The sequence below is a fragment of the Lichenostomus cassidix genome, unplaced genomic scaffold (assembly GCF_008360975.1).
Source record: "Lichenostomus cassidix isolate B80296 unplaced genomic scaffold, HeHo_3.0 HiC_scaffold_40, whole genome shotgun sequence".
Lineage (NCBI taxonomy): Eukaryota > Metazoa > Chordata > Aves > Passeriformes > Meliphagidae > Lichenostomus > Lichenostomus cassidix.
Window position 1 is genome coordinate 175205 of NW_028147459.1, and position 23958 is coordinate 199162.

The 23958-nt window shown below is 50.2% G+C and overlaps 3 protein-coding genes and 1 non-coding gene across 5 annotated transcripts; 1 reads left to right on the forward strand and 3 right to left on the reverse strand.

Annotated features, from left to right (window-relative positions):
- Positions 1-4503, reverse strand: BSCL2 (BSCL2 lipid droplet biogenesis associated, seipin). Its single transcript, XM_085046492.1, has 10 exons — positions 4325-4503; positions 3145-3403; positions 2767-2848; positions 2349-2492; positions 1546-1680; positions 1364-1461; positions 910-1045; positions 788-833; positions 379-444; positions 1-221 (listed from the first exon to the last, which is right to left on the reverse strand). The coding sequence occupies exons 1-10, from the start codon at positions 4410-4412 to the stop codon at positions 52-54; spliced, it is 1224 nt and encodes a 407-aa protein (XP_084902618.1). The 5' UTR covers positions 4413-4503; the 3' UTR covers positions 1-51.
- Positions 4504-4820: 317 nt separating this feature from the next.
- Positions 4821-6801, forward strand: GNG3 (G protein subunit gamma 3). Of its 2 annotated transcripts, none has more exons than XM_085046602.1 (3): positions 4821-5011; positions 5663-5808; positions 6179-6801. In XM_085046602.1, the coding sequence occupies exons 2-3, from the start codon at positions 5710-5712 to the stop codon at positions 6305-6307; spliced, it is 228 nt and encodes a 75-aa protein (XP_084902728.1). In that variant the 5' UTR covers positions 4821-5011; positions 5663-5709; the 3' UTR covers positions 6308-6801. The 2 variants fall into 2 exon arrangements, with proteins under 2 accessions (XP_084902728.1, XP_084902727.1); XM_085046601.1 differs by having other exon boundaries at positions 4826-5011; positions 5703-5808.
- Positions 6802-9487: 2686 nt separating this feature from the next.
- On the reverse strand, positions 9488-21432 carry HNRNPUL2 (heterogeneous nuclear ribonucleoprotein U like 2). The gene is made up of 14 exons (XM_085046362.1): positions 20493-21432; positions 18249-18375; positions 17652-17728; positions 16439-16578; positions 15664-15754; positions 15257-15369; positions 14577-14843; positions 13707-13829; positions 13045-13176; positions 12544-12712; positions 11732-11932; positions 11112-11197; positions 10379-10486; positions 9488-9610 (listed from the first exon to the last, which is right to left on the reverse strand). Exons 1-14 carry the CDS (start codon positions 21106-21108, stop codon positions 9542-9544), a joined length of 2319 nt encoding a protein of 772 aa, XP_084902488.1. The 5' UTR covers positions 21109-21432; the 3' UTR covers positions 9488-9541.
- A 938-nt stretch (positions 21433-22370) lies between these two features.
- Positions 22371-22561, reverse strand: LOC146422337 (U2 spliceosomal RNA). The gene has a single exon (XR_014848198.1). It is a non-coding gene; the product is annotated as a U2 spliceosomal RNA (small nuclear RNA).
- Positions 22562-23958: the final 1397 nt, after the last annotated feature.

The following is a 23958-nucleotide window of genomic DNA, read 5'->3' on the forward strand; positions in this document are numbered from 1 at the left end:
TTCCGGGAGGCAGAGCTTTTATTGGAGTTCCCCAAAATTTGGGGGGAGGTCTCAGGAACTCGAGCAGACGTGGCGCTGGCGGGGGGAGGGGCCGTCCGGGAGGGGGGGGAGGGGCGTGGGGGTGACCCCCTCTTCCTTCTGCCCCTCCCCCATCCACCCCTCCCCCTTCTCCTCCTCCTCCTTGGGGGGAGGGGCGTTGGCAGCACGGAGCAGAGGGGGGTCTGGGGGGAGGAGGGGCTGTCAGCACCCCCCAGACCCAAATTTGGCCTCCTTCCCCCCAAAATCTGAGCCACTCCCCCCCAAATTTGAGTTCCCAACCCCCCCAAACCTCCCCCTCCCCCACCCCAAGGAGATTTTTGGGCTCTGCCCTTCCCCCACCTTCGCTCGGCTCCGAAGCTCCCAGCATTTCGGGTTCCTCCAAATTTTGGGGAGAGGCTGAAAGATCTGGGGGGGGCGAGGGGGGAGAATCAGTTTGAGCTTCCCAAAATCTGCCCCACAACCTTTCTGAAATACCCCAAAAGTCTCCCAAAATCCTCCCAAAAATTTCCCCCAAAATCTCCCTGAAATTACCCCAAAATCTTCCCCGAATTTCCCCTGAAAATCTTCTTAAAATCTCCCTTGAAATCCCATTGCAAAAATCCATCAAAATGCTTCCAAAAATCACCCCAAAATCCCTCCTGAAGTTTCTCTAAAACTCTCCCCAAATTCCCCCAAAAATCTCCTCAAAAATCCCCCAAAAAATCCCCCAAGATCTCAAAAATGCCCCAAAATCCTCTTCCCCTCTCACCTGTCCCCTCCCCGTCCTTGGCAGCTCCTCCATCGCTCTGCAGGTCCTGGGAGGGAAAGGGGACAGGTGAGGTGGGGAAAGGGGACAGGTGAGGCGGGGGAGGGGCTGAGCTACTGTCTCACCTGTCGCAGGGGGCGTGGCCGTCGCTCGCCCCTCCCCCACTGCAGGTAACCCCCGAGGGTCAGCAGAGCCAGCAGTGTCCAATTGCCAGCCACGCCCAGCACGGCTGAGGTCAGCGGGAAGTGGTAGAGGAGATACCTGGGGACAGGTGAGGGACAGCTGTGACACCTGGGACAGGTGAGATGGGGACAGGTGAGAGGGACAGGTGAGACAGGTAGGATGGGGACAGCTGTGACACCTGGGACAGGTGAGATGGGTGGGACAGGAGGCACCTGAGGACACATGGGGACAGGAACAGGTTTGGGGCAGGTCTAGGGCAGATTTTGGGCAGTTTTGGGGGTTCAGGGATAGGTTTTGGGGTTCACCTGAGCCCGGTGAAGTGGGCGTGGGGCAGGTTTGGGGCAGGTTTTGGGGGGTTCAGGGCAGTTTTGGGGTTCAGGACCCCCAGGTATTTACCTGAGCCCGGTGAAGTGGGCATGGACCCTCAGCTTGGCCCCGTAGAGCTGCACCCTGCGGCTCCTGATCTCCACCACAGCCCCAGCCGTCGGCAGGTACTGGGGAGGGGTGGGGGGAGAGGGTCAGGGACACTGGGAACCCCAAAATATCCCAAAACATCCCCCAAACCCCCCCAGACCCACAGGGTCCTCCCTGTATCTCCCCAGCAGCTCCAACTCCAGCGTTTGGCTTTGCTCGGCGAAGCCACTGAGGAAAAATCCAGCGAAGGCGAAGGTGTGCAGAGCGCGGAGCAGGCGGGAGCGATAGTGCAGCATGGCCTGGAAAAAAACCATAAATCAACCCCAAATCCACCCGAAATCCCACTGAAAATCACCCCTAATCCTGCCCAGTGAAGGTGTGCAGAGCTCGGAGCAGGCAAGAGTGATGAAGCAGCATGGCCTGAGGAAAACCCCAAAATTCTATGAGAAAATCACAAAAATTCTACTCAAAATGCCCAAGAATTCCACTGAAAATCACCCCAAATCCACACAAGAACAGCAGTGCAGTATGGCCTGGGGAAAAAACCCTAAATCAACCCAAAATCCATCCTAAATCCATCCTAAGTCCCAAAAAATCACACCCAAAATTGTCCCAAATCCATCCCAGAGTGGTATTGGAGTGTGCGCTGGGGAGAAACCCCTAAATCCACCTGAAATCACCCCAAAATTCTACCCCATATTCCTCCAAATCTCACCCCAGAGTGGCAGTGCAGTATGGCCTGGGAAAAAAATCCTAAATCCACCCAAAATCCCCCAAATCCACCTGAAATTCATCCTAAATCCATTCTAAATTCACCTGAAATCCCCTAAAATCCACTCGAATCCATCTTAAATCCGCCCGAAATCTCCCAAAATTCTCCTGAAATCCCCCCAAATCCATCCGAAATGCCCCCAAGATCCCAGAATTCCCCCAAAATTCCCCCAAATCCCGTTTTTCTCCCCCTCACCGCGCGCGCCGCCGAGGCCAGCACTCGCCCTCCCTGGCCATAGCAGGTCAGAGACACCATGAACATCCCGAGGTCGCGATTCACCGGAGACTCCGGCAGCTCCAATTCCACCGAAATCCGGTAAAGTTGGCCATAAAGGAGCACCTGGGACAGGTGAGACATGGACAGGTGTGGGGCAGTTTGGGGTGTGAGGCTGCCCCACGTGTCTGGGATGATTTTGAAATTCTCTCAAGTAAATCAATTTTTTTAGGATATTTTCAAGGTCTCTCCAACCCCAAATCCCTTGTTTTTTTAGGATATTTTGGCCCCAACCTGCTCCACATTTTTGGGACATTTTGGGCCCACATTCCCCCAATTTTTAGGATATTTTCAGGCCCCCCTAGCCCCAAACCCCCCAGATTTTGGGATTTTTGGGCACCTTTTCCCGATGCTCTCCCAGCAGGGAGACGTTGGCTGTGGGGAAGGAGCAGAGTTCTGGTCCAGGACGCTCACAGTCTGAGCTGGGGGGAAAAATTGGGGAAAAAAGGTGGGAAATTGGGGTCCAGACACCCCAAAAACCCCCAAAACCACCCCCAAAATACCCCAAAACCCCTGAAATCACCCAAAAAGAACCCCAAACCACCCCAAAAACCTCCCTCAAACCTCACCTGGCCCAGGTGTGATCAGGGAACTCAATAAGGTTTTTTCAAGGAATTTTTTTAGGATTTCTCTTTTAGAGTCCAAAATGCCCCAACGCCCCCCGAACCCCCCAACCCCCCCAGACCCCAAACCCCCCCAGATTCCCCCCAAAACCCACCTGAACCGCAGCGGCAGAGGTCTCACCACGGCGGCCGCGGGCAGCCAAGCCCAGTAGAAGGAGCCGTAGAGGAAAATCGCCGCCCAGAGCAGCAGCAGCGCCAAGCAGAACCCCAAAGCCCCCCGGAGCAAAGCCCTGCGCGCCCCCCGACCCAGGCGGGACCCCCAGAGCAGCAGCTGGGGAGGGGGCGGCGAGGAGAAAGCCCCCGGAGGCATCCCGGAGCGGCGGGGGAGGGGAGAACCCCATGGGAGGGGAGGAGCTGCGGAGAGAGGGGAGAGGTTACGGGGGGAGGGGAGGGAGGGAGGGACACACCCAAAATTCCCGCCCGGAAATCCATGGGGGAAACCCGAAATCTATAGGGGAACCGCGAAATTCCCTCCCCGAAATCTGTGGGGCATTCCCGAAACTGACGGGGCAAGTCCAAAACCTCTGTCCCCAAACCCAAAATCTATGGGGGATTGTCAAAATTCCCGCCCCGAAATTCCCCAAATCTATGGGGCAATCCCGAAATTCCCTTTCCGAACCCGAAATTTATGAGGGAAGCCTGAGGTTTATGGGGCGACTCCAAAACCTCCCTCCCCAAACCCGAAATTTACGGGCGATTCCCGACATTTACAGAAAATCCCTAAAGTCTATGAGGCATTCCCGAAATTTACGGGGAACTCCTCGAAATCTATGGGTCAGTCTCAAAATTCCCTCCCCGAACCCAAAATCTATGTGGGAACCGCGAAATTCACTCATCGACACCAAAATCTACGGAGAAACAGCGAAATTCCCGCCCCGACATTCCCAAAATCTACGGGGCAATCCCGAAATTCTCTCCCCGAACCCGAAATATACGAGGGATTCCCAAAATCTATAGGGGAAACCCCAAAATTCCCTCCTCGAACCCCAAATCTGTGGTGGAACTCGTGGGTTTAGGGGCCCCGGGGGAGTTTTTAGGGTCTCGGAGAGGATTCTGGGGAGATGTTGAGGAGATTTTGGGAGATTTGTGGAGGATTTTGGAGGATTTTGGGGATCCCGGACAGGTTTAAGGGGTACGGAATGGGATTTTGGTGTGATTTCGGGGGTTTTCGGAGGTCCCAGATGAGATTTTGGGGGTCCCGAATAGGAATTTTAGGCGATTTCGGGGTGATTTTGGGGTTTTTTTTGGGATTTTTGGGGACTCTCCCTCCCTTACCGAGTGCCGCAAGCTCCCGCTTCCCGCCACGCCCTGGCCACGCCCCTAACCGCGCCTGTTCCGGGTCTAAACCACGCCCATCTCTCATCCGATTGGCCGAACTCGCTATTAGCTGCGCCCACTAGACCTTCTCCCCGCCCACTCATCAGCTCCGCCCATTGCGGTCCCGCCTGCGCTGGCCACGCCTCCTCCCCTCATAAAGCCCCGCCCACTGCGGCCCCGCCGGGCCCCGCCCTGTCTCCATGGCAACGGGGGGATTTTGGGGGGATTTGAGGGATTTTTGGGGGGATTTGGGGGTCCCAGGGTGCTTCTGGGGGGTCCGAGGGATCTGGGGTTTCCGTGTGGGGCTGAGAGGTCCCGGAGTGGGGTTTTTGGGGGTTTGGATGTTCCATGAGGGGTCTGGGGGTCCTGAGGGGGTATTGGGGGTGTTTAGGGGGGAATTTTGCAGGCCCAAGATGTGAGTTTGGGGAAACCATGAGGGGTTTGGGGTGTCCTGGGAGGGCTTTGGGGTTCTTTGGGGGTCCAAGATGAGATCTGTGGGGGATTTTTGGGGAAAAATAGGTATTTCGAGGCCTTTTCCCCCCAAATTGGGGAGTGGGCAGGGCGGGGGGAAGGGCGTGGCTCTCCCCTCACGGAGGCTCCGCCCACCCGAGCATCGCTGACCGAGCGGCTGCGACCCCGACCGAGGTGCGGATTTGGGGAAATTTGGGGGAAATTTGGGGGGATTTGAGGGTCTCGGGGGTGTGGGGGAAAGGAATTGGGAGGCAAAATGGAGATTGGGTATTGGATTTTCCCAACAAAATGGGGGGAAAGTGGGGGGATTTTGGGGGGGAAAGGATGGGGAGGGGGTATTGAGGGGGATTTATGAGTCCTGGAGGGGATTTGGGGGAAATTTGGGGGATTTTAGGGGGGAAAATTGGGACCCGGGGGTGGATTTGAGGGGAAGGATGGGGAAAGGGGAATTCGGGGAGGTGGCAAAGGAAAATTGGGAATTTTGGGAAGGAAAAAAGGGGAATTTGGGGAAAAAGGGAGGACAGAATGGAGGGGGGGATTTGGGGGGGAAATTTGGGGTCTGCAGGGTAACTTAGGGGGGAGTTTTGGGGGAATTTTGAGGAGATGTGGGGGAGATTTTGTGGGAATGAGGGGGCAGCACCTTGGGCGGAATTTGGAATGAAAATTTGGGATTGGGGAGGAGCTGAAATTTGGAAATTTTCGAGGTTTCACTGAGGAATTTGGGGGGGAATGAGGGGGTTTTGGGGAGAATTAGGGGAAGCAATTTTTTGGGGGTGGGAAACTCCATTTTCCTTGGGTTTTTTTGGGATATTTTGGGGAATTTAGGGCTATTTTTGGGGGTCCTACATCTCGGGGTTCCCCCCAGCCCCCCCATGAAGGGCGAGCCCCCCCCCAGCAGCACCCTGAGCGTTGGCCAAGCCCGGAAAATGGTGGAGCAGCTCAAGATCGAGGCCAGCCTGTGCCGGATCAAGGTTTGGGGGGAAAAAAAGAGATTTTTTTGGGGGGGAAATGGGATTTTTCGGGGGGAAATCAGATTTTTGGGGGGGAAATCAGATTTTTTGGGGGGAAAATGGGACTTTGGGGGTTCAAATGGGAATTTTGGAGGGGGTAAAGTGAAGATTGGGGAATTAAAATGGGATTTTTTTGTTAATTTAGGGGTATTTTTGGGGTTTCAAGAGGTTTTTTTCAGGTTTCGAGGGGCATTTTGGGACATTTAATGGCACTTTTGAGGGTTTTAAGGGCGTTTTTGAGGCTTCAAAGGTGGCTTCAGGAATTCCAGGATAAATTTGGGATTTCAGGGTTGGATTTGGGGTCCCCTGACCCCCTTTTTTCCCCTCCCAGGTGTCCAAGGCGGCAGCAGAGCTGCTGAGCTACTGCGAGTCTCACGCCTGCGAGGATCCTCTGCTCACTCCTGTGCCGACCTCGGAAAATCCTTTCCGCGAGAAAAAATTCTTCTGCGCCCTCCTCTGACCCCCCAAAAAAATCTGGGGACCCCTCCTCACTTTTAGGGGAACCCTGCACGATTTAGGGCTGATTTTGGGGGGTTTCACCCCAAAAATGGGGAGGGAAGAGGAGACTTGGGGGTTGATGATCCCAAAATAAATTGGGGAACCCCAATAAATAATGGAATGGGGGGTTGGGGGGATTTGGGGTCCCCAAACCCTAAAAAAGGCTTCGAGGATGGACTCAGGGAAGGTTCTGGAATGGGGGGAGCTGGAAACCCCCAAAAATCCCCCCAAAATCCTCCCTCACCCCCTCCTCAAATTGGGGACCCCAAAATTCCTCATCTCCCACCTCCCCCCACCCCAAATTCCAGGGGTTTCCCCCAGCACTCACCCCCCACCCAAATTTCGGTTCTGAGGGACCCAAAAACCTCCCAGGGGGGTAAAACAAGGGGGAATACCCCAAATTTTGGGGGTTCCTGATATGTCCCACCCCCCAAAATAAACACTTGCAGGCACAAACGGGGCTGAGGCCCTTCTTGGGGGTCCCAAAAAATGGGTGACGCCAAAATTGGGGGGCGGAGGGAATTTGGGGGTGGGAATTTGGGGGTGGGGGGAACGCCAGAGGGAGGCGGGAGGAGGGAGGGACAAGGAGAGGAATTTTGGGGTCAGAGAGTGGAATTTGGGGTCTGGTGGGGAGGAAGGGGAAATAAGGAAAGGGGAGGAAAAGGGGAAAAGGGACGAAGAAAATGGAGAAAGATGAAGGAGGAAAAGGGGGAAGATTAATAGGAAGGAGGAGGAAGAAGAAATAAGGAGGGAAAGGAAGAAAAAGAAGGAAAAGGAAATAAAATAAGGAAAAGGTAAAAAAATAAGGGAAATCCTCCTGGGACCTCTCAGGGCTCCACACCCAACATGGCGGCGCGCTTGGCTTCTACCTGGGCGCTGCCATGGCAACGCTGCCGCCGTGACAACCGCGCATGCGCACTGCGCCAGAAGAGACACAAAGATGGCACCTCGCAGCACCCAAAATGGCTGCACACAGCTCGGCCTCCGCGCCTGGCGACAGGACGGCGGAGGGAAGGACAAGATGCCCACGGGGGGGTCTCTGGGGACTCCCCACGCCCACGCGTATTCCTCCCATGCAGGCACCTAGGGCACGACCACTAAAATTAATTTAATTAAATTAGCGGGACCCTCCCCTCATTAATCTCCCCTCGCCCTGCTGCCGCCATGTCACCGCCGGCCACATCCAAGATGGCGGCGCCAACATCCCCTTGTTGCCATGGCAACCGAGCCCAGGCCTGAGGGTTCGCAGCAGGCCGGGCTGCGCAGAAATGAAACAAAGTAATTAAATCCGTATTTTGTGTGATTAATTAATAATTTCCTTGCTGCGCTTTATTTTACAGGCACTGCGGCTCCACAATAGCCTCTCAAAAAGGGTCAGAAGCTGCTCTGGGCCTCCCAGTCAGGCTTAAGGACTCAAACCAGGCCTAGGACCCCAAAACCCCCAATTTTAACCCCCCAGACCCAATTTCAACCCCTCAGACCCATTTTAAACCACCCTTCAATTCCCCCAGACAAAATTTTAAACCTGCAGCACAATTTTAACCCCCTAAACCTGAGTTTAAACCCCCACAGCCCCAATTTTAATCCCCCAAACCTCCCACAGGTTAGTTTTAATCCCCCAGACCCAATTTTTACCCCCCTAAATCTCCCCCAGACCCCATTTTATCCCAATTTTAATCCCCAAAAACCCAATTTTACCTTCCCCAAACACAAAACTCGAGGCTTCCCTGGGCTCAAGCGAATTTTCTTTATTCTAAAAAGGGACAAAACCGCCCTACACGGCCTGGGGGGGTCGGGGGGTCACAGGGTCAAATTGGGGTCAAGGCCACCCCTCCCCCACTCTACACCGGACAGGGGGGAGGGGCGTGGGGTCCCCCTCCCCCACGGGGGCAGCGGCGTCCAAATCGGATGTTTTTTGTCATTTTTGACCCCAAAAAACGGAAGAAACGACCACCAAAAAGAGGAGAAATGTGGTGAAAAACAGAGCCCGGGGGGGTCTGGGGAGGGTTGGGAATTATCCCCAAAACCAGGAAAAGAAAAGGGATTTTTAATGGATTTTTGTGGTTGGGGTTTTTTTTTTTAAGGGTTTTTTTTTTGTGTGTTTTTGTTTTCTTTAAAAAGGACCCGAAAAGCTCCAAAAGCTCCCCAAAACCTCCTCCAAAAAGCCCCAAATTTGGGGTTTTTTTAGGGGGGTTTTTCTTACATTGGGGGTTGGAAAAGGGGGGAAGGTGGGGGAGGAGGGAGAAAAAAATCCCAAATCCCAAAGGAACAACAGAAAAAAACCCCAAAGGAACAGAATTTCGAAAGGAAAAAACCCTTCAGAATAAATCCCAAATAAAAGAATAAAAACCCCAAAAAATCAACCCAAATCCCCCCCAAGAAATCCCAAAAATTAAGCCAAAAGTTAATCCAAAATCTTGACTCCAAAACACCCCAAAATCTCCCAAAATTAAAATAAAAATCAATAAAGGGCCCCAATTATAGAAAGGCCCTATTGATTAATCAAGGCCCCCCAATAAATTGAATTAATTTATGAAAAATCCCTCATTAATTTTAATTAACGACCCCCTGAATGGGGGTGGGGGGAGGTTTCGGGGTCCCCCCAGGGCCCAACCCCCCTTTTCCCTCGCAATTCCCCCAAACTCATCGAATTCCTGCAAAATCCCCCAAAACAATTCCAACATTTTCCAAGGAAATTCATTCCCGGGGGGAAGGGGGAGGAAAAGGAGGAGATTTGAGGGTTTTTCCCCTTTTTTCACCCCAAAATCCCCCCCAGTCCCTCCCCCAACCCCAAAAACTCCCCCGGGAAGGGAAAACCTGGGAAATTTTCCCGTTTTTTCCCCATTTTTCCCCGGAATAATCCACCTCTTCCCGCCCCTCCCCTGCCGCTGAAATGTGGAATTTTCTCTTTTGTTTTTTTATACAATTACAACAAAATTCTTTCAACAAACTTTAAAAAAAAAAAAAAATTTACATTTTTCATCTTTTTTTTTTTTGCTTTTTTTCTTTTTCCCCCCTTTTTTTTGCTTTTTTTCCTTTTCCCCTCCCTCCCTTTCCTTTTTTCCTTCTTTTCCAACCCCTCCCCCTCCCGGATTTTTGTTTTCCCCTTTTTTTCCCCTCCCCCACCCTTCCCAGCCCCCCACCCCCCGAGATTTTCTGGGAATTTTTTTTGGGATTTTCCGCCCGCGGTTGGGGTTCACCGGTACCCCTGGTAGCCATAGTAGTTCCTGTAGTACCGGTCTCTGTCCTGGTAGTAGTTCTGCCACTGGGGAGAGGGAAACTGGTTGAACTGGGAGCCAATGGGAGCCTCAATTCCCATTAAAAACCCCCAAAAAATTCTTTTGTTCCATTCCCCCAAATTTTCAAAAAATTTACCCCAAAATCCCCCATTTTCACCCCAAAATTCCCATTTAAATAGGTCATTGTCTGGTTTTATGACTGGGAGTAAAGCTGATACTGGGAGGGTTTTACTGGTTAAACTGGGAGGGATTGGGAGGTTCAATCCCCATTAAAAAAAACCCAAAAATCTCCTTGTTTGATTTCCCCAAAATTCTCCCAAATTCCACCCCAGAATTCCCATTAAAATTGGTCATTTTAAATCTCAGTTTAACTCTCATCTAATTCCCAGTTTAACCCGTGTAATTCCCAGTTCAGCCCCAGTTTAACCTTGATGTAGATCTCAGTTTAACTCCAATATGAATCCCAGTTTATCCCAGTTCACCCCCCAGTTCAGCCCCAGTTAACCCCAGTATAATTTCCAGTTTAACCCCAATATAATTCACAGTTCAGCTCCAGTTTATCCCTGTTTAACCCTGATGTGATTCCCAGTTTAACCCCAGTGTGAATCCCAATTCAACCACAGCCTAACCCTCCAGTTCAGCCCAGTTTAACCCTGACATGAATCCCAGTTCAGCTCAGTTTAACCCCAGTGTAATTCCCAGTTTAACCCTGCTGTGATTCCCGGTTTAACCCCGGGATGATTCCCAGTTTAACCCCAATCTGAACCCCAGTTTCTCCCAGTTTAACCCCGTACCTCGCGGTTGTACTGGCGATAGTAGTCGCGGTATCTGTTGTAGTCGTAGTCGCGCCCATAGAATCGATCGTCGTAGCCTCTGTAGCGCTCGTAGAAGTTCCGGTAGCCCTGGGGGAACGACACCAGTTTGAGCCATTTAAAACCAGTTCAGACCAGTTTGAACCATTTCATACCAGTAAAAAACATTTCAGACTGGTTAAAAATGGGTTTAGACCAGTGTAAGCCAATTAAAACCAGTTCAGAGCTGTTACAACTACTCTGTTTTTCCCACGTGTTTCCTAGAATTCCCTTTTTTCCCCAGAAGTTTCCCAGAACTCCCTGTTTTTCCCGTGTGTTTCCAGTTTTCCCCCGAAATTCCTGGGTGTTTATTTCCCACGTTTTCCCTGTGTGTTTCCCATGTTTTTCCCAGCATTCCCAGGCTTTTTTCTCATATTTTTCCTGTGTTTTTCTCGTGTTTTCCTCCTATTTTTCTTGGGCTTTTTTTCCCTGTGTTTCCCTCATGTGTTTCTCTTCTTTTTCCCCGTCTTTCCTGGCATTCCCAGGTGTTTCCCTCACGTTTTTCCCTGTGTGTTTACCATGTTTTCTCCATGTTTATCCTGTATTTTCTCCCACGTGTTCTCCAGGTGTTATTCCCATGTTTTCCCCATGTGTTTTTCCCACGTTATTCCCACGTTTTTCCTGTGTTTTCCCATTTTATTCCCGTGTTTTCCCCACGTGTTTTCCCAGCACTCACCCCGCGGTTCCCAGGCTGCCCCCAGTATTGGGGTTGCTGCTGTCCCCCATAAACTCTGCTGTCGTAGCCGCGGCGCTGCCCCCCCACTGCGGGGAAAAATGGGGAAAAAAAGGTGGAATTGGGGATGGAATTCACAAAATATCCATGGAATCACAGCAGGGTCAGGGCAGGGATTCGGGAATTCCCAAAAAATCCAACCCAGATCCCAAACACCTCAGGAATCATGTAAAATTCAGCCCAAATCCATCCAAAATCCATCCCAAATCCCATCCCTTCATCCCACCAAATCCAGCCCTTACCCAGATCCCAAATCCATCCCAAACCCCATCCTAAATTCACTCCAAATCCCTCCAAAATCCCATCCCAAATCCATCCCTTTTTCCAATCCGTAATCCATCCAGAATCCATCTCAAATCCCAGCCTAAAACCCATTTTTCCCCCATTTTATCCCACTTCATCCCTTTATTTTCTTCATTTTTTCCCCTTTTTACCCCATTTTTCCCACATTTATTTCATTTCAATTTTTTCCCCTTTTTTTTCATTTTTTCCTATTTTAACCCCATTGTCCCCCCGTGTATCCCATTTTTTCCCATTTCCCCACGTTTTTCCCCCATTTTTACCGTATCCCTGGCCGCGGTTGCGGTTCTGCCTGTTCCGTTTATTCCGGTTGTTCCTCCTGTTTCCCCTTTTCTCCGAGGGAGGCAGAAGCTTCCTGGCTTCCTCACGGTATTTCAGCACCAAGGGCTGAGCTTCCTCCCGGCTGAGCTCCCCGAAAAGCACCTCGTCCAGGTACTCGTTCTTCTCGGGGAGGGAGTAGTTGGCTGGAAAAACGGGGGAAAAAATGGGACAATTGGGAAAAAACTCCCGGGAAAAACTGGCAGAGTGAGCATTGAGAAATGGGGAAAAAAATCCCCCCGAAAAAGGAAAAAATGTGCCCCAAATATCGAGAAAAACATCCCCCAAACAGGGGAAAATTCCACATCTATTTCTTTATTATCCCTTCGGTTTTTTCTCTTTATTTTCCATGGGTTTTGTTCCATGATTTCCCCAATTTTCCATAGAGTTTTTGAAGTTTTTTCTCCTAATTTTCCTTAGGATTTTTTCCCTTTTTTCCCTGTGTTTTTCCCCTAATTTTCCTATCAGAATATCTCTGTTTCTTTTGCTTTTTTCCCCTCATTTTCCACAGGACTCGTCTCTGGTTTTTTTCCAGTTTTTCCCCACTGTTTCTTCCGTATTTTTCCCATCACAACCTTTTCTACTTCTTTTTTGGTTTTTTCCCCTTGTTTCCCACATGATTTTTCTCAGGATTTTTTCAGGTTTTTTTTCTTTTTCCTGTTTTTTTCCCCACAATTTTTCCCATGATTTTCCTGCGATTTTTCCCACGATTTTCCCAGAATTTTTTCCGCATTTTTCCATGGTTTCCCCCCATTACCTTTCATCTCGAGCATGACAGACTCAGGCACATCCTCCCCCTCAGCCTCCTTCCGCAGCTCCAGGCGTCTCTTCCACTCCTCCTCGTTGGGCACAATCACCACAACTTTCCTGGAGAATCCCTTGAAGGCTGAGAGCTTCCGGCGCTGCCCGGAGTTGTACACGTTGCACTGGGAAAAAATGGGGGAAAATGGGATTTTGGGGGGAAGGAAACAAAGGGAAAAAAACCAGGAATTTTTTTTGGGGAAATCGGGGATTTGGGGAAGAAATGGGGGAAAAAAAAGGGAATTTTGGGAAAACTTTTCACAGGGTTTTTTTGAGCGGATTTCAGAGATTTCTGGGGCTGTTTTTGGTGGATTTTCTGGGTTTTTTCCCTGGATTTTTGTGGGGTTTTTGGGCCATTTTTCCCCGGATTATCGCAGGGTTTACTCAGGGGGATTTCTTCCCGGAATTCCCGTTGTTTTTCCCACAATTCCCGTTGTTTCTCTGGGATTTTGGGTACCTGGTCAAGGATGAAGTTGCGGCGAGCGCGAGGAGCAATCTGCACCAGTTTGCTAAGGCACTGCGCTGCCTGCTGAGTCAGCAGCTCTCGGCTCTTGGCGTCCAACTCCTCCTCGGGCTCAGGGCCTCTCGTCTGCGGAACGTTCCGGAATTCCCGTTATCCCATCCCGTCCCACCATTCCCATTCTGCTGCCATTCCCATTATCCCACCATTCCCATAATCCCCTGGATCCCATTATCCAATTACCCTGTTCTCCCACCATTCCCATCAACCCATTCAATGTCTCCTGTTATTCCCATTTTCCCACCGTTTCCATTACCCCATTATTCCCATTCTCCCATTCCCATTATCCTGTTATTCTCATACATCCCAATCCCATTATCCCACCATTCCTGTTCTCCCACTATTTCACTATTCCCATTATCCCAATCCCCCCATTCCCATTATCCTGATCCCATTCTCCCACCATTCCCATTATCCCAATGGATCACACCAATCCCACCATTCCCATTATCCTGTTATTCCCATTCTCTTGCCATTCCCATTCTCCCGTTATTCCCATGATTCCCCTGATCCCATTCTCCCGTTATTCCCATTATCCCATGATTTGCATTATCCTGATCCCATTCCCGTTATCCCGATATTCCCGATGTTCTCCTCACCCTGAGCTGGTGCAGAACCCTCTCGGTTCCCAGGATGTTGTAACGTTTCTCCCGATTTTCCTGGGAATGTTTCTGAGCCCATTGGGTTTTCCCAGAGCCTGGCAGTCCAACCATGAGCAGAACCTGTGGGATTGGGAATTCCAATGGATCAGTGGGATTGGGAATTCCGATGGATCAGTGGCATTGGGATTGGGAATTCCCGACACATCGATGGCAAAAGATCAACACTATGATTCATATATGCATATGTGGAAAATTATACAAAATTATAAAATTTGTGGATATTTTTCCAGATTTCCTCCTGATTTTTCCCAGTCTTTCTCCTAAATCTTTCTGCATTTTTCTGCAATTTCCTCCAATTTTTTCTTTTTTTTTGGGTTTTTTCCCCTGGTTTTTCCACATTTCTCTCCCCATTCCCACCCCAAATTCCAAGATAATTCCCAATCCCATAAAACCCTAACCTTGCACTCCTCAGTGCTTTTAGGGGTCACAGATTTAGGGAAAAATCCATCACTTTTCCCACCTCCTCCAAGATTTTTTCTAGGTTTTCCTCATTCTTTCCAAATTTCGTCCTTATTTTACTTGATAACACACATATATATATATACACGTATATACATACAGGTAGGGGTTTTTTTTTTCTCTTCTCCAGCTATCTTCCAAAATTTTCCCGATTCTTTCCCACTTCTCTCCTAAATCTTCCTGCATTTTTCCACACTTTTTCTCCAATTCTTTAGCATTTTCCCCCCATTTTTCCATGTTTTTTTCCCCCAATTTTCAGCATTTTTCCCCAATTTCCTGCACTTTTTCTGAGGTTTTTTCCACACTTCTCTCCCCAGATTCCCAGATAATTCCTGGATAATTCCCCACCTCGCACTCCTCGGTGCTCTTGGGCCCCAGGGGTGTCCGGATCCTCTCCGGCGCCGGCACAGCATGGATGAAGGTGAATCCCTCGGGAATTTTCCCCAACGGCTCGGATTTCTGCCCGAAGTTGAGCTCCACAGCACAGCTCTTGCACAGCACGTGGGGCAGCAGCGCCTGAGATCCCAGAGATTCCTTGGGAATGCTGAACGCTGCGCCCAGCTCCTGCCCGTTCTTGGAGAACGACAGCTCCACCACCTCGGGGCCCTCAAAGTTCTGGGAAAAAGAGAAAATTCAGGAGAAGTTATAGCATTCGGGAGAATTTCGGGGTTTTTAGCACTTCTAAGAACACATTTTGGTAATTTTTCCTAATTTTTTCTTTTTTTTTTGCTGATTTTTCCCAATTTTTCTTCATTGTCCCCCCCAGTTTTTCCCGATTTCCACCCCTCCCAGTTTTTCCCATTTTTTTTCCATTTTCCTGACTTTTCTCCAGTTTTTCCTGATTTTTCCCCCAGTTTTTCCCAATTATTTCCCAGTCTTTCCTGATTTCCCCCCCAATTTCCCCAGACTTTTCAGGAGTTTTCCAGGTTTCCCCTCAACTTTTCCTGATTTTTCCCAGGATTTTCCCCAAATTTCCCCTGATTTTTCCAGACTTTCCCCCGATTTTTCCCAATTTCCCATTCCCTCACCGCGAAGCAGCCGATGACATCATTTTCCCCAAAACTTTCCCCGAATTCCTCGAATTTCCCATTTTCCACCTTCAGCCCTCGACCGTCGAAGCCATAGGAAAACTCATCCTCCCCTGGAATGGTAGAAAAGCTCAGAATTTGGGGCATTTTGGGGGAATTCTGGGGGAATCTGGGGAAATTCCGAAGAGGTTTGGGATTTGGAGGGAGGAATTTGGGATCTTAAATGGATTTTTGGGATGGATTTTGGGATGCAAAAGGGGAATTTTGGGATCCTGAATGGATTTTTGAGATGAAAAAAGGGTATTTGGGGGATGGATTTTTAGGATTCCTGGATGGACTTTGGGATGGATTTTTGGGATGATTTTTGGGAATTTTGGGATAGATTTTTGGGATTTTGGGGTTCTTACCCAGCTGGGAATGGGAGAAATCCACAGACCAACCAACACGGAGCAGAGGAACCTCAGGGCTTCCCTCCTTCCCAGGGAGGCTTTGGGTCACCTGAGGGGGAAAAATTTGGGATTTGGGATGAGAAATTTGGGTTTTGGGTGGGAAAAGGGATGGAACAGCACCAAAAATCCCTAGACAGCCCAAAAAAAACCCCAAACTCCCCCAAAATTCCCTTTTCTCCTTCAAAATTCCTGTTTTTACCCAAAATTCCCATCTTTTCCCCCCAAAATTCAAGGCTTTTTCCTCAAAATTCCCTTTTTCTCCCCCCAAAAATTCTCGCTTTTTCAAAAAAATACCATCTAAATCCCCCAAACCCTCCCAAAATCCTCATTATTTTCTTCTCCAAAAAAACCCCTAAATACCCCAAAATTCCAATTTTTTCCCTCAACATTCAGGTTTTTTCCTTGAAACTCCCATTTTCCCCTCAAATTCCTTTATATTCCCTCCAAATTCCTCTTTTTCCCCCCACAAAATTCCCATTATTTGTCCCAAAAAAACCCTAAACTCCCCCAAAACCCTTCCAAAATCCCCATTTCTTTTCCCCCCCAAAGTTCAGTTTTTCCCCCCAAAATTCTCATTCTTTTCCCCACAAAATCCCCATTTTTCCCTCCAAAATTCAAGGGTTTTTCCTCCCAAAATTCACTTTTTTTCCCCGAAACTCCAGGTTTTTTTCCATTTTACCCAAAATTCTGATTTTTTTCCCAAAATCCCCATTTTCTCCCCCAAACTGCCCACCTTGGCCTCGAAGCAGACTCTTCCCTTGGTGACCCCATGGGTGCTCCTGGCTCCTGCCCAGAGCCCTGGGAATCTCTCAGAAAACAGAGGTTTTCCCCCATAGCGATCAGGACTCGCTCTGAACTGCAGGTCTGACGTGTCTGCGGAGAAAATTCCGGAATTTCCATCAGGAATTTGACCAAAATCCCAGAAATCAGCAGGAAAATAGGATTTTTCGGAGCAGAAATCCCAAAAATCAGTAGATTTGGGCCAAAAATCTGCCTTGGATTGAGGTAAAAACGGCTCAGATTATCCCAAAAATTGCCTTAATCCATTCCAAATGCCTGGAATTACCCCAAAATTATTTAAATTATCCCAAAATCCATGAAATCAGTGGAAAAATCCAGTTGGGAATGAGGCAGAAAGGGTTCAGAGCAGAAATCCCAAAAATGCCACAAAAAGATCCAAAAATCTGCCTTGGATTGAGGCAAAAATGATTTTTTCCCACCCTAAATCCATTCCAAATGCTTTGAATTATGAAAAAATTATTTAAATTATCCCAAAATCTGTGAAATTTCCACTGGGATTGAGGTGGAACAGGCCAAAAGCAGAAATCCCAAAAATGACACAAAAAGACCCAAAAATTCACCTTGGATTGAGGCAAAAATGACTCAGATCATCCCAAAAGTTCCCTAAATCCATCCTTAAATGCCTTGAATTACCCCAAAATTATTTAAATTATCCCACAATCCATGAAATTAATGGAAAATTCCACCTGGAATTAAGGCAGAAAAGCCTTTGTGTCACATATCCCAAAATTTCATCAAAAACTCCCAAAAATTCACCTTGAATTGAGACAAAAATGCCTCAAACAATCCCAGAAATTCCCTAAAGTCATTCAAAATGCCTGGAATTATCCCAAAATGCTTCCATTTTTCTGAAAATCCATAAAATTGGTGCAAAATTCTGGCTGGATTGAGGCAGAGCTGCTGAAAATCCCAAAAATGCCTCAAATCCACCCCAAAAATCCACCTGAAATCCCAAAACCGCCTAAAATTATCTCCCAAAAAAACCAAACAGCCTCAAAATTCCACCTCCAAATTCCACAGAATTCACCCCAAAATGACCTCAAATCCCTTAAATCCTCCAAAAATGCTTCAAATGTCAGAAGAAATTCTTCCACCCACCCCGAAAAATTCCCAAAATTTCCCGAAAATTCCCAAAATTCCCCTACAGGTGTCGAGGATCACGAGGGTTTCATCATCTTCTCCCTCCCGAGGTTCTTCCTCTGGTGGTGGTGGAGACTTGGACCTGTGGGATCGGGGAAAAAATCCCAAAGTTTGGGAAAAATCCCAAATTCTGGGAGAGAAAACCCAAAATCTGGGGGCAAATATTGAAACCTGAGGGGGAAAATTCCAAATTTTAGAAAAAATCATGAATTTTGGAGGGGAAATCTTAAATTCTATGGGGGAAGATCCAAAATTTTCAGGGGAAATAACAGATTTTTGAAGAGAAATTCCACATTCTGGGGGCAAATCCCAGATTTTGGGGGGAACATCACAAATTCTGAGGAAAAAATTCCCAAATTTTGGGAAAACCCCCAAATTCTGAGGGAAAATCCCAAATTCTTGGGATCTCACTAGCTGGTTTGTGTTTTGTGGAGCTCCCAGACCCCCAAAATTCCCATTTTTTCAGGATTTTTTTGGGATCTCAGGATTTTTAGGATCCCAAACTTCCCCAAAAATCCTGAAAACTCCCATCTTTCTGGGGACTCCAGGTGATTCAGCATCCCAGACCCCCCAAAATTCCCAGAAATTCCCAGTTTTCTCACCGGCTGTTGTAGGCCTCCTCCCGGAACTCGTGGAAAGCTCTGCCATGCTCATCCTTCTCATCCCGAGGTCTCTTCAGGCCTCTCCTCTCTCCCTCTGGAGCTGCTTGGGATTTCTCCTCCTCATCCCCTGCAAAATACGGGAAAAATTCCAACATTTTAGGGGGAAAAATTCCAGGATTTGAGGGATAAAATATTGGGATTTTAGAGAAAAGCTCCTAGGATTTCAGGGAAAAAAAATCTTGGGATTTAAGGGAAAACATCCCAGGATTTCAGGGAAAATTAAAACCAACAGGAATTCTGGGAAAAAATCTCAGGATTTCAGGGGAAAATTCCCCCCAATAAACAGGGGAAAAGGAGTGAAAATGGCAGCGAAATTTTGGTTTTAAAACCAAAATAAAGAGCAAAAATTCCATTTTTTTTCCTTAAAAATGATTTCAATGGGCAAATTCCATAAAAACTTAGGGATTTTCATGGTGTTCCCAGGTTGTATTGGACAAAAATCCTAATTTTTTTCTAAAAAAACCTCAGTTCAATCAAAGCATTGACCTTTAAAAATTAATTAAATATAAAAATTCTACTACAACTTTCAAGTTTTAAATTAATTTCCATGTTTAGAAGCAAAAAAGGTAAAAAATACAATTATTTCCCTAAAAATGAATTAAACCAACACATTCCATGAAAAAGAAAAAGTTTCAACGGACTTTAAGTCTCAAAAACTGATTGAAATTCCAATTTTCCCCTTGAAAATGAATTAAATTAAAGCATTCCATGAAAATCTTAAGACTTTTAATCGATTTTCGATTAAAAAGTGGTGCAAAAATTGTTAAAATCCCATTTTTTTCCTTCAAAGTTGATTAAACCAAGACAATCCATAAATATCTTGAAGTATCAACATTTATTTTCCAGTTTTAATTCCATTTTTTACCCAAAATTAAACCCTGGGAAACAAAAATTGCCACCTGGATTGTGGGAATGATATAGAAATCTACCTTGAAAGGTTAAAATCCTCAAAAAGTAAAAAATTCCCTTGGGATTTTCATGGAAAAAGAAGCAATTCAAGATCTTTCCCTCATAAATCACTATTTTCCCTCAAAAATCAATCTTTTCCCTTAAAATTAAGGATCTTTTCCTGACAAATGAAGATTTTCCCTCAAAAACGACAATGTTTCCCTCAAAACTCAGACTTTTCCTTCAAAAATCAGTATTTTCCCTCCAAATCTCAGATTTGTTCCCAAACCCCAGAAATTTCTCCTTAAAAACAAAAATATCTCATTTTTCCCAACACTTTCCCCTCAGATTATTCCTCCAAATGCAAGGGTTTTCCCTTCAAAACCAGGAATTTTCCCTCCAAAACAAACAAAACTCAGCATCTTTTCCTTCCAAACTTACATTTTCCCCACAACTTTCACTTTTTCCCTTAAAAACTCCACATTTTCCCCAACTTTTCCCTCAAAACCCATAGCCAAACACTCAGAGTTCATTAACTCCAACTAATTCCATTCATTTCCTCTCAACCCGCGACTCCAAAAAGCTTCAAACTCAACTTTTCCCGCTTTTTTTCCCCCCAAAGCCCCATTTTTCTCGTTCCTTTCCCTATTCCCAACCCCGGGGCAGCAAAAATGGGATTTTATCCCAATGTAATCTAAATTTTGGGGCTCCTCGGATGAAAGAAAACCCCAAAAACCTTGGGATTCTCCCCAAAATCTGGGAATGGCGAGGAGTTAAGATCAGACCGGGATTGGATTTTTTTGAGGACAAAATGGGAATTTTGTGAGGGGGAAAAAGCGGGAAATCCCTCCCAGAGACCTTTCCCTGATTCTAGGGATCTTTCCCAAAAATCCGAGGATTTTACTCGGTTCTTTCCCCGATTTTGGCGCTTTTTTCCCGGTTTTTGGGATCCCTCCCGATAACCCGGATTTTTTACCCAGTTCTGAGGGCTTTTCCCGAATTTGCGGATTCTTTTCGCGGTTCTTCCTCTACTCTGGGATCCTTCCCGAAGATTCTTTCCCGATACTGGGGTTTTTTTCCCGGTTTTTTCCCGGTACCGCGGATCCCTCCACGACTTCAGGCCTCCCTCACGAAGACCCGGGGGTTCTTTCCCGATTTTCGCGATTCTTTCCCCGTTCTTTTCCCGCTCCCCGCCTCCCTCCCGAGGCTCCGGCTCTCCCTCCCGGCTCCCCAGCGCTCCCGGTTCTCCCTCCCGAGCCTCCGGGGATTCTCTCCCCGGTTCTCCCCGCCGCTCACCCGCCTGCGCCTCCTCCTCCTTGGCCTCAGCCGCGGCCGCTTCATCCCCGCTCGGCGCCTCCTCGGGCGGCCGCTCGGCTCCGTTCACGCCGCCGCCTCCTCCTCCTCCTGCCTCGGCCGCCTCAGCCTCAGCCGGCGCTCCCTGCTCGTCCTGCGGCGGCTGCAGCTGCTCGGAGCCCGCGGGCTCGGCCGGGGCCGCCTCCTCTTCCTCCTCCTCCTCCTCCTCCCCGGGGGGGCCGGGCTGGGCCGGGGCTGCCTCGGGGGCCGCGGCGGCCGCTTCGTCCTCATCGGCCAGCAGCGCTTCCTCGTCCTCCTCCTCCTCCTCCTCTTCCTCCTCCTCCTCTTCTTCCTCCTCCTCCTCCTCCTCCTCGTCCCCTCCGTGGGGCCGCCCTGCCGGGCCTCCCGCCGGCCCCGCTTCCCCTCCGCAGCTCGCGGCGGCGGCCGGGCCTCCCCCGCCGCCACCGCCGCCGCCTTCCTCAGGCCCCGCCGCCAACATCTCGGCGTCCAGGGCCTCCTGCAGCCGCTGCGCCAGCTCCACCTTCAGCCCGCGGGCGTCCAGGCCGCGCCGGCCCAGCTCGGCCCGCAGCTCGGTCACCTTCAGCCGCTTCACGTCCATGGCGGGGCCGGTGTGCGGGGAGGGGGGGGAAGGGGACACGGGGGGGGGAAGGGAAGCGGAAGCGCGGGCGCGCTGAGGCGGCGGCGCCGAGGCCGGAGCGCGAGGCCGGGCCGGGCCCAGAGGCCGCGGGGCGGGGACTGAGGGAGGGAAGGGGCGGAAGGAAGGGGGCGGAGAAGGAGGGGGGAGAGCGAGAAGCGAGAGCGAGGCGGGGCCGCGGGGGAGCCGCCGCTGGCGCGGGGAGGGGGCGGCCGGAGCGCGGAGCGATCGCCGGGCCCGTCCCGCTCCCGCCGCCGCCGCCTCAGCCGCGCCTGCGCCGCCGCCGCCCCGACGCCGCGCCCCCCCTCGCGCCGCGCGCCGCCGGACCGCGCGTGCGCCGCGCCTGCGCGCCGCCGGCGGGAGGGAGGGCTCGGCGGTGAAGCGCAGGCGCGGCGCTTGCGCGGAAATCGGCGTCACGCGCGGCGCGCAGCCGCGGCTCTCCCTTCTCCCCCCTCCCCAGCCCCACCTACGTGCGCAACGGTCGCTGCGAGTGTGGCGGCGGCTTCGGCCTCCCCCCGTGCCTCGCGGGGCCCGCGCGAGCCGTTCGGATTTTCTGATTGGCCCTGGCCGCGCTGTTCTGCCCGGCGACGGCGAAAAGTTACACTCCCATTGGTTGATAGGGGGAGAGGGGAGCTCGCCTCACGCGCGGTTTCCCGCCCGCCGCGTCGCCGCCATTTTCTTTCGATGGCTGGGGGGGAAAGCGCGGGGCCGTGGGTGGGAGGGGAGGGGAAAAGGGTAAAAAATGTGAAAGATGTACAAAATAAATCAGATGTGTTCGGGTTGGAACTGGGAGGGGGCGCCGGCGAAGCGCCGAGGCGGAGGCAGCAGAGCCGCGTTTCCCTGAGGAACCCCGTAAGGCTCCGCCCCCCCGCGCCTCATCGCCCTCACGGATTCGTTTAATAAAACTCCCCCAGTCCTCTTCCAGATTTCATTGAAGTTCATTATTATCCTTTATTATCCTCATAAAAATCCAAACCTCCCCAGAAAGCGGAGAAATGACGGAGCTTAGCCTAAATAAGTGCGCAAAGGCACGAGAGCGGCGCCGCCATTTCGCGGCACCTGTGAGGGGGAGAGAGAAGAGAATCACAACCGCCCGAGCATTGCAGCGGCTCAGGAGCCGGAGAGAAATTAGCTTGACAGAAAATAGTGGATGATTGTTCAGGGTAGCTCCACAGTTTCCAAAAGTGTAGATTTCATTCTGTTTTTAACCAAGCCAAGGTCCCCGTTGGGGGTGCACCGTTCCCGGAGGCACTGCAATACCGGGACGATGCGCGGAGCGGAGGGAGCAAGCTCCGGATCCAACTCCCGAGCCCAAAAATCCGTTTAATATAAAGTCCTCTCATCGAGGACGTATCAGATATTAAACTGATAAGAACAGATACTACACTTGATCTTAGCCAAAAGGCCGAGAAGCGATAGCGATACACTGTAACTCTCCCGCTCGGACCCCGCTCGCCTCCCACCAAAATGACGGTAATGGCCTCTCTGCCCAGCACAACTTTCCGAGCGATTAAGAGACTCTTTTTCGCTGTCAATCCGCACGTTCAGCACATCCTTCTGAAGCATTCACCCACAAATCCTAAAAATTTCCCGCAAATATCGCTCCCATGATGCACTTGTACGGTGCTATGTGTCTTAATCTGCATAACCCCGCCCCCCGGCGGCAGCCCGGGAAGCTCGTGAGGCGCTGGGAGCTCCGGGGGGGGCGGAAAGGCTCGGGAGCTGCAGGAGTTTCTCCATGGATTCTGCGGCTCGCAGCAAGGGCTCGGCGCGGCCAGCAGGGCCGGACAGGCCGGCAGAGGCACAGCGAAGGTGCTGCGCTCGGCTTTTGGCCGCTCGGACCTTGCTGTTGGATTTGCCGAGCCGGGGCTGATAGGAGCTGCGGGGATTTGTGTGGGGAAAATGGGTATAAATGGGGAAAAATGAAAAAAGGTCTTTTTTCAGGAACTCAGAAAAGGCTTAAAAGCCCATTTCCCCCGCGTCCCCCGCGCACCGAGGCCTAAATTCTGAAAATCCCCCAAAGAAGCTCTCAAGATGCCATTCGCGCCGCTAAGGAATCGAGTTTGCCTGAGCGACCTTCATCCGCCATGATGCCGCCGATCGCTGCGCGCAATGATCTAATTTGCATGGCCGGACCTCTTTTCCCAAGACGCCATTCATGCGGGATTATGCTTTAATTTGCATGACCCCGCCCATTTACCCAGAGTACAATTCGCGCCGCGTTTCATTTAGTTTGCATAGCCCCGCCTGTTTCTCCCAGAATGCACTTCGGGCATTACGTGATGCCGATTTGCATAACCCCGCCCTTTTCTCCCAGGATGCACTTCGGGTATGAGGTAATGCATATTTGCATAACCCCGCCCATTTCTCCCAGGATGCACTTCGGGAATGAGGTCATGCCGATTTGCGTAGCCCCGCCCATTTCTCCCAGGATGCAATTCGGGCATGAGGTCATGCCGATTTGCATAACCCCGCCTATTTCTCCCAGGATGCACTTCGGGCATGAGGCAATGTCGATTTGCATAACCCCGCCCATTTCTCCCAAGAGGCACCTCGGGCATGAGGTAATGCCGATTTGCATAACCCCACCTTTTTCTCCCAGGAGTCCTTTCGATATTATGCTAATCAAAATTAGCATAACCCCGCCCCTTGCCCCATGAAGCCACTCGCGCCTCCCTGTCACGCTCTATTTTGCATAACCACGCCCCCACCTCAAACCCCGCCCATAGCCTCCTCATTTGCATTTCCCTCACGAGGCGCGGCTCGGGCCCGGCCCGCTCTGCCGGGCGGGTTCGGGACAGCGGGGATCGGGGA